This window comes from Esox lucius, chromosome 12, assembly GCF_011004845.1.
Source record: "Esox lucius isolate fEsoLuc1 chromosome 12, fEsoLuc1.pri, whole genome shotgun sequence".
NCBI lineage: Eukaryota > Metazoa > Chordata > Actinopteri > Esociformes > Esocidae > Esox > Esox lucius.
The window spans coordinates 18,454,205-18,463,585 of NC_047580.1; the positions used below are offsets into that span (position 1 = coordinate 18,454,205).

Below are 9,381 nucleotides of genomic sequence, written 5' to 3' on the forward strand. Positions count from 1 at the left end.
CAATATTCAAAGCAGATTCTTTGAATCAACCCCAGATTCTTAGAACTTGTGTGTTATTGTCATTAAAAAAAGTACATTGTGGCTTAGACGTCTCTACTACAGGCAAATATTTTCTAGGTGGACGATGCATGCAGAGATATACGATTAGAACTTTGTGGAGAAATGTATCAGTGAGATGCACCTGTGTTCGATCAGTGCAATTGCTTTAAAGCCCTGATACAGTCGTCTTTCTGGGCTTTGAACACATTAACCACATTGCATAAACCAATCAGATATCGTGAGTAATGATAGGCGGAAGATTACAGAGGTTTTGGGAGCATGTCCCCCAGGGTGGGTATCTTTTCTAGGGGAAAAAAGGATGGGGCAGATTGGCCAAGCTGGGACCTGGACAGGCTATCTATGCTCTAGGCCTTAAGATGGGCACATGCCTGATATGTATCAAGTGAATCAAGTTTCAGGAGTTAGATTTGACCAAAGTTACCTTACCGAGTTCAACTGGGTCACATGATAGTGGCTTACCATTAAGCCAGGTAAGTTTCAAACAGATCCCTTGGAAAGACTGTGTTCTGGAGCATGTTAAAGGCCCAAACCATCAGGCCTTCTGTGTCGTCTTGTTTAAAAGACCTTAAGAATGGAAGCACTGAGTGATGACTCTAAATCAACAGTTGAATTCTCAGAGTTCCAGCAAAGTAGGTGGCGACATGCAACTCAGGGTAGTTTTCGAACCGCCATGATAATATCATAGATGTAGTTAGCTGGTTAACACTGGCACACCAGAGCAGGGTGTTAGTCAGCGCAGGTGTCAGATCTTGATTTCCTTCCTCTTTGAAGTGGAAATACAATAACCATTTAGTAAAATTGTGCATTAAAACGGTAATAGCTTATTTTGTGTTAGGTAGCTGGCGAAAGATAGAATGGAACAAATATACTATGTCCACTTTTTGACATGATCACTGATCCATGATACTATTTAATGGTTAAACTTCAAATTCAATGCAAAGCAATTCAGCTATTATTCAAACATCATTGCAAGTCATTTTCTTCCAGATGAGCCGTCTATTTAGTTGGACAGCCGACATGGTAGAGCAGCAGTCGCCATCTATTATAATGTTTCATGTTAATCTAATAAACATCTAAAAATTATTCAGGTTTTCAATAATTTACACAAACTATTATTCCTGCAGCTATACTATTCCATATTTATATGTGAGGTATGGTCCTTGGGACTAAACCAAAACTTTGAAACAAAGCATGGAGCATATGAATATATTTCAGTTTTAGCATTACAAGTCAGTCTCCACAGGCCTAAATAATTTTCAGCACCACTGTCCAGCAAGACAAATGTCCCATGTAGCAGTATCAGATTTCACAATCTCAACTACATTTCAACTATTTTGACCTTATCGCATGGAATTAACAGCCACTGCACCCCACCCCTCTGAGATTCTGGATTAGGAAGTTGATTTAGCCCATAGATATTTCCATAAGCAAAATCTATATTAGCTAAGATTACAATCGAGAGGGTGGTGTGTTGGAGACATGTTGGTGACTGCATTAGGCCTTTAACACCATCTCCATTCAGACTTGCAAGGAACTGAAACAAATAGGAAGAATATTTTAGAAATAAAAAAGTAACATTTTATACAAAAGGCTTCGCCCCTAATTAACAACGCCATACACCTGGAACAGCAGACTAACAAGGTTGCATTCTCAGACGTTTGACAGTTCTACCCGGTTGAAAAATCCCTCCTGAAGTTAAAGAAGTGGGTCAGAAGTCAGTTAAAAAAATATTTATTGAAATTGTATAAAAAATAGTTAAACAATTTACAATTGTAATTCAGATGGAGGAAGAAAAAATTATAATCCAAGCTGCAATCATGCAACTAGGTATTGATGTATGCAGCACAGTTGCACAGCAGGACACTTTCAATATTACATACATTAAAATGGAAGTGCTTTGAAGGTTATTTACACAAATATATACACCTGCTCATTAGATTACGCCATAAATATGGTCAAAATGTTTAAATAAAATCAATGAGCCCTTCTAACTGTGGAATGAAATATTCAGCCGAAATTCTCTATAAATAAATAAATAACTCCACATAGTGAGTGAGAGAAAATCCAAAATAAATATTATTTACAATGGCATCATTCCTGGCCAGTAAGGTGAAAGACACATGATCACACATTACCAAAAGAGCAGAACATTTTCTATTTCAGTATGGTGTTTTGCATTGCAGTTTGTATTCCGGTCAGGGAAAAGGTTGCGAAGAGGATTTAAAAGGTGGCGGACGCAGAAAAGTGAGGTAAGTCTTCCGTTTTTTGTTTGCACAGGATTGTGTGTACTGAGGTTGTCTGGTTGCTTTTGACATTTAAATATAGCATAGGCTTTACTGATCTAGGCCTATGAGAGAAATACAGAAATAAAGTATTAGATTTCTTTTTTTAAGAAGTGGTATGTTGGCTTCATGTAATTCAAGTATTTCCAGGGTCCCCAACAATCATACTCTCACTGAAGGCACTTCCATTTGCTCCTCATTGTTCCTCTGACTTACTAGCTAGTCAGGTAAGACTGTCCACCTGTTCAGTCCTTCAGCAGAACACTCACATGAGTAGGGGTGGACTTGGTCCTTTCTGATGTATGCCAACCTCAACCAAATTAAAGAGCAAGTCATTCTCAGGGTTTAGAATAGCTTTTGCTACTACAGTGTCCAATTAAGGATGTTTGGTTTCCATGACGTCCAACAGGCGAGTTAACAGTTGGGGTCTGGCCACAAGAGAGGGATTTCAAAAGAAATCTGTAACTTCCTTCTGTATAGTCCATATTGTCTTCAGTGTCCAGCCAGGCCACTCCTCTGTGTGTATTAACAGTCGGTCAGTCACTGGGCCACCACGGTGGTGAAGGCAGCTGGCTCATGGCTGATGCTGTGGAGTCTGATCTCGGTCTTCTGTTCTACTGGGGACATGGTGCTCTTCATCCACGAGTGATTCAAAATGTCCTCAAACGATGGCCGATCAGCCGGCCGCAGGGACAGGCACCACTTGATCAACTGCTGGCACTCTGGATGAGAAAAAGTATATATGGTCAGTCAACGCTGAGACTGGACACAATGGAAAATATATCCCACTTGTGTAATTCATCTGGTGTGAGGATGTTTTGTTTAACTTAGGCTCACCTGGAGAGATTCTTCGTCTGAACAGCACCTGGCCTCGTACAATCTCCTCATCTTGCTCAAAGGGGATATCTCCACACACCATGTCATACAGCAGGACACCCAGAGACCAAACGGTGGCAGATCGCCCATGGTATCGATGGTACTTGATCCATTCAGGTGGACTATAGACTCTGGTGCCTGTTAATATAAAAATAAGGATTATGGTTAGTCATTAATGTGATTGGTTCCTATTAAGAAAGTACATTATAATAACTTACTAATTACATAATAATAAATCCCTAATAAGTACTACCTATGTGCCCTGAGGTCAGGCCCCAGTGATCAAGACAGTGGGTGTTTGAGAGAGTGCAAGCATAGAAGGAAAACCCCACATGTGACAATGTTTACAAACTTTGTGTTGTAAAAATGTGCTTTCCCTCCAAAGGGTGGCGCCAAAATTAAGACAAGCGTGCTGACAATGAAGTCTAAACAGTCTACTGAGCAATGCCCTAGATCCGCCAAAATGAATACATTCATCTAATCACTTCTTACCGTCAAAGTCAGTATAAACAGTGTCTCTAAGCAATGCCCCGGAACCGAAGTCGATGAGCTTCATTTCGCTCGTCCGAAGATCAATGAGAATATTTTCGTCCTTGATATCCCTGTGTACAACACCGCAGTTGTGACAGTGTCGAACAGCTTCAAGGACTTGACGGAAAAAGTTCTTTGCAAGCTCCTCCGGTAAGGCACCTTTCTCAGTGATGAAATCAAACAGGTCCTTGACGTTCTCTGGCCGTTCCATGACGATAATAAAGCTGTCTGGTCGCTCGTACCAGTCCAGCATCTTTATCACTCCCCTAGCTCCATTTCCAACCTTTTTCAAAAGTAGAATCTCCATGGGGACACGAGACCCATTTGGCTGAAAATAATACATTACGTGTTAAATTCCAGGTAACCAAAATATTTTAAACCAACTACTGTACATTTGATTAACAAAAATACATTCAAACATCTATAGATCTCTTACCAGCTCTCCCCACTCCGACACCCGATCCTTGGCTACATGTTTTACCGCAACCTGTGTTTAAAAAAAGCAATCAAATAAGTACGGGATTACACGGCAAAACATGAACAAATAAATGCACATTATTTATATTAACATTAGACTGCAAAATTTAAGTAGAATACTGAAATACCAACCAATGCTCCATCTGAATTTCTTGTGCCAGAATACACGGTTCCAAAACCGCCACTTCCCAGAACAGAGCCGACCTGGTAAAGCTTATCGAAAGGCTCCTTCTCCTTTCCTTTACATATGGAAATACGGAATATAAGCAGTTATTAATCATACATTGCGCAAATAGCCGAATATATTAACTGTCAATAGAGCAATATACATTGCGGGATAGTAGTATTTATAGCTAGCTAGAGGTCCTTGCAGCAAGCTAAGTGGGCTAACCCTGTTAAACCTCCATAACACAAGCGTCATCTAGCCTCACCTTGGTGAACTTGAAGCTGTATTTTCGCAGGCATATCAACGGTGGAGATATGAGCAAATGAGTTCAATTTCGACAGCAGCATTCCTGTAATCCACAAAATTGGAGGCGAATATTGCACAAATATTCCAAAACTCCACTCTCGAGCGCGTGATCCACGTTTCAAATGCGGCAGGAATCCTCTGTCATCCGGATCTTGTTAAGACTCGTATTAGGTCCTTGAACATAAACGCCTCCGTATCCAGTACCAGTGAGAGGAAATACCGAGTAGTGTAATTATAAAAAAATCGACTACGGACACGTAGTACAATAAGTTGTGAACTGTCGCTTGGTTACCCAAATTGTTAAATTAAAAGCAAAACAAGTCTTAACGCGCTTCGTCGCTAAGACACCGGCTCTTTGAATATGGGTAAGGACAGGGGAAGGACAAATATATATCCATAGTAAATGGGTGTAACAGCAAGGGTTGTAGTCATTCTTTTCTCCGCCCACCTCAGTTTCGGACCAATGTAGGCGACTCAAAAGCACGTCAATCACAGAATCATAAGAAAGAAAAGAACAGGGTAACCCGCTAGACTAGACGTGGCGGGAATTAAATCGCGCCAAAAAGGGCACTTTTTTTTAACTGCACTTTCAAAGGGAAATGCTAATTCAATGTCTAGGTGGGGCCAGTTACCCCCTCCTCTCTTGTCCTTGCATGATAGATGCTGTTTGTTATTTTGTTCGAATATCATAATGAATTAAATAATCAACTTTTTACATGATCGAAAATAGAATGCATCACAAATATGCTATTTCATAGTTGGTTTTGCCTATTATGCATCGTCGAATTATATCCTAATTTTACTTATATTGCAACATTTCTTTATATTTTCTTTACATCTAACCAAAAATATTAAATGAGGGCTGTTAAAGATATCTAGCCAATTGTTGCAAAGATACAACGTAGGCCTTCCCCTTTGGGATACGTTCATGAAGTACTTCTAATATTATCTTGGCAAACAATACAATACAATACAATACAATACAATACTGCTACTCAACGAAAGGACTAGCTATGTAAAGTAGCTGCATACCATGCATTCTTTCAAATTGGGTGGCCACGTTTTAGTCTTCGCAGGATGTGGGAAACTTGAGATCAAAGACATCCATTTACCCCCCTCCCCAAGGAGGCCTGTCTCTCTCCCTCCCCCTGACTTTGAGTTACGGTTTGTTTTGCTGTTCATTTTCATGGTTGCTATGCTACGTTCAGGTTTTTGTATGAAAATGTTTAACAGAGATGAGAAAACATGATTGTCATTTTGTACAATATGATGGGCTTCATTAATAGCAAATTGCACACAATAGGAAAAACTACAAATATGTTCTCCCTATATAAAGTTCACATTAAAGCAATACAAAATTGAAATTTTACAGGTGGAAGAAGCAAACATATGGTAATATATAAATTCAGTACCAGTCAAATGTTTGGACCTATACATTCAAGGGTATTTCTTTATTTTTACTATTTTACACATTTTAGAATAATAGCAAAAAAACTGCTAAATAACAATTTCAGGGAATCATGTCATAAACACAAACGTGTTAGATGTTTATTTATGTTTATTTTTATTTTTCATGTGCTTTGCTGTCATTAGCAAAGCACCCCCACATAAACACACCACCTCCACCATGCTTCACGGTGGGAACCACACATGCAGAGATCATCCGTTAACCCTCTCTGCTTCTCACAAAGTAATTGAAACCAAAAACCAAATGACAGATTTCCACCAGTCCAATGTCCAATTCTTGTGTTTCTTGGCCCAAGCCAGTCTCTTTTTCTTATTGGTGTCCTTCAGTAGACTAGTGGTTTCTTTGCATCAATTCAAGCATGAATGCCTGGCAATTGGCATTGCATTGGTGATTTCTGAGGTTGGTAACTCTAATGAATAAATGTTTTTTGGAGCTCCTCTTCTTCAATGGGAATGTCTGTCCATGGCAAAACTCCATCAATTCAACAGTGTCCAGAGTCTAAGTGTTGCAGAGTCCAATAAACCTGGGCAAGACCCTATCGTTCACTGCAATCATCAAGACAGCAGTGACTTGCATGTTCAAGTTCATACACTACAACATTCCAAGAGTAAGATTTTACTCCACACAATAAGTGGAACATGTCCTAATTCAGGAATTTTCCAAGTCTACGCTACGTTACTCACCTGCAACTTATTCAGAGCTCCGCAGCTCTGAATACGTTGCAGGTTTAATCTTTGAAAGTTCTACAATTTCACCTTGCTCCTCAACACACTTCACTGGCCTACAAGACCATGGTGCTTGCCAACTGTGCAGCAAGAAGCCCCTCCTCACCTTCAGGCAATGGACAAACCCTACACTGTACATGCTTTGGTCTCTTGGCCATTCAACCCTTTGTTTGCTCTGTGTGGTCCCACTCAGACCAGTCAAAGCACTTTTCCTTCATTACAATCCAATGGTGTAAAAACAGATTCCCCTTGAAGCTTGGACAGCAGGGTTCCATCCCATCATTCCTAAAAGCCTCTGAAACCCTTCCTTTTTAGATAGTATCTAAAATAACCCCACAGCTTTTTGTAAACTAATGCTTGCACAAGTATCTGCTCATCTTTTAAAAGCAGTCTTTTATTATCTGCTTTTGAATGCATACAGTTTTCCAGCTGCCCTGTCAAGTCTCCAAACTCAATTCCCTTCACATCACTGGTCATGAGGTGCCGTTTTATAAACTTGTTCTGATATTAGCAATAACAGTGATAGCTTTCTTAACTCCATTGGTCCCTCAATGCTTGACAATCAACAATAGAAGTAGTATAATAAAAAAATATGTAATTAATCTGTAAATTATACTATAAATCACCTCTACTTATTTTATTACAGTCATGAACCCACCCCCAACATTTTTTTTGGTCCAAAGATATAGTCAGGTTTTATGAATGTGTGTGTTTGTGTGTTTGTGTGTATGACAGAATATTTCTCATGTATTTGAACTTCTTATGAAATTTCCTTTTAATGCAATAGATGATGATGCAAGCGTTCCGATTATGCAAGTTGTCACCATGAGACCAGAGAATTAACCTACTGCCCTCACCGCACCCTCTGACACTCTAACGATATCTGCTGCGTGACACAAAAAAGTTTGAATGCTAACTTTGTGAAAACTTTTGTTTGCACTGTATTCTCCACCATGATGACAAAGCTGTCCACATGAGATTTATTTTATTTTCCTGAAAGCACTGATATTGTTCTTCTAAGAATCTCTTTTCTCAAATGTTTCTTCTTTAAAAAGTGCTTATTGATTCTTTTGCTTTTACCCCACTTTATTCATTTTGCTTGCTTTTCTTACCAATTGTGGGATTTCCGATTAGTGATTAAGGCCCTGCTGTATTCTAGCAACTCCCTGTAGACAGTACAGTCAATGTTTAGATATGTGTTTTCTGAAACATATCCAATGATTTTGCTTGTGTTTTGTTTTGTAAGTTATGTATCATCACGCTTACTGAATGAAAAAGCTACCAGAATTGAGGAGTGTGACTTGCTTTGAGTGCTTTGTGCTTTGTCCATTACTATTATTAAATTAAACTTTATGTAAAATGTTGTGGCACTTAAATTTATTGAAAAGTGCTTGGGCAAATTCTTGCTTGTCATGTTTTCCAGCAGCCCTTGTGAGTAGGGACTATGTAAAAAAGAAAATCACTGTAGGCATTTTGTGGAGCCTTTTGTCTTATATGAAGAGAAGATGCAAATCCTTCTTTGGGGAGAGCACACAGGTGACTTTCATGTCTTCTGTGGTGGATGTTGATTGACAGAGATCTCCCTATATTTAAGCAATGTTCATAAAGCTTGCATGTGTCTCAGCAGGAGTTACAACTCTGCCCATGTGTCCAGTCAGTTCTCTTAAACCTTTTTTCAGGAAACGTGACTGTAGTGATGTAAAAAGTATGAATTAACACTAATACTGAGATTTTAAATGTTATATCTGAATAAATTAATTGTTTCTACTTTTACTTAGCAAAGTATGTACCCAATTTTCCATTATTCTAATTCTGAAACTCAAGTTAGTTTTTCTGTGAGTGTGCTCACCCAAATGAGTCATCGGCTGCATATTTATCTTGTGTAGCAGCCTTTAGTCTGAGGACCAGCCTTTAGTCTGAGGACCAAGAAGGCAATAGCCTCTCCCGCTCTCCCGCTCACCCCTCCATATACTGCCTTATGCATCTGTTCCTTGAAATACCTCACAATAAGGAGGTGAGGAAAACATACTTTTGAACCCAAACCATGCTCTCCTCAGGTACCTTGCCTTTTTTGGTCACCGTTTTAAAAGGTATTGGCCGAAGGGGCCATTTGAAAGACTAATGGATCAAAGCCTAGGTAATGTGGGAAAGGGTCTGTGAGTTCCCAAAGGTCATGTGGGGTCAACTTTCATGTCAGCACATGCCTGGTCAGGGGTCACAGTCCCTCACTTGTCTCAATTACAGAGCTGCTACTGAAAGGTGGCTCTTTGTTTATGAGAGGAGAGATGGAGAAACAGGATCAAACTCTCTCTGTGTCTGCTGCCTTAAGAAAAGTAAGCTTTCAGGATAAGGTTGCAAAAAGGAAGCTTTGCTGGTTGTCCTTTGCCCTCTCCTTGAGGACACAACCAGGGGAACAAATTATAGGCAAATGAATGCATAAAAAATTACATAATATCAAATGATATTTGGAAACTATTATGTTACCCATTT

At 39.4% G+C, this 9,381-nt stretch overlaps 1 protein-coding gene across 1 annotated transcript; it reads right to left on the reverse strand.

Annotated features, from left to right (window-relative positions):
- Positions 1-1,775: 1,775 nt before the first annotated feature.
- pim1 (Pim-1 proto-oncogene, serine/threonine kinase) lies at positions 1,776-5,074 on the reverse strand. The gene is made up of 6 exons (XM_010891819.3): positions 4,658-5,074; positions 4,359-4,465; positions 4,186-4,236; positions 3,711-4,077; positions 3,180-3,356; positions 1,776-3,064 (listed from the first exon to the last, which is right to left on the reverse strand). The coding sequence occupies exons 1-6, from the start codon at positions 4,737-4,739 to the stop codon at positions 2,883-2,885; spliced, it is 966 nt and encodes a 321-aa protein (XP_010890121.1). The 5' UTR covers positions 4,740-5,074; the 3' UTR covers positions 1,776-2,882.
- Between the last annotated feature and the right edge of the window lie 4,307 nt (positions 5,075-9,381).

Coding starts and splice junctions, on each gene's coding strand:
- pim1 (XM_010891819.3), bottom strand. CDS start 4,739: ATGCTGCTGTCGAAATTGAACTCATTTGCTCATATCTCCACCGTTGAT. Junction 4,466..4,657: donor ACAGCTTCAAGTTCACCAAG/GTGAGGCTAGAT, acceptor CCATATGTAAAG/GAAAGGAGAAGGAGCCTTTC. Junction 3,357..3,710: donor TGTTTATACTGACTTTGACG/GTAAGAAGTGAT, acceptor TTATATTAACAG/GCACCAGAGTCTATAGTCCA.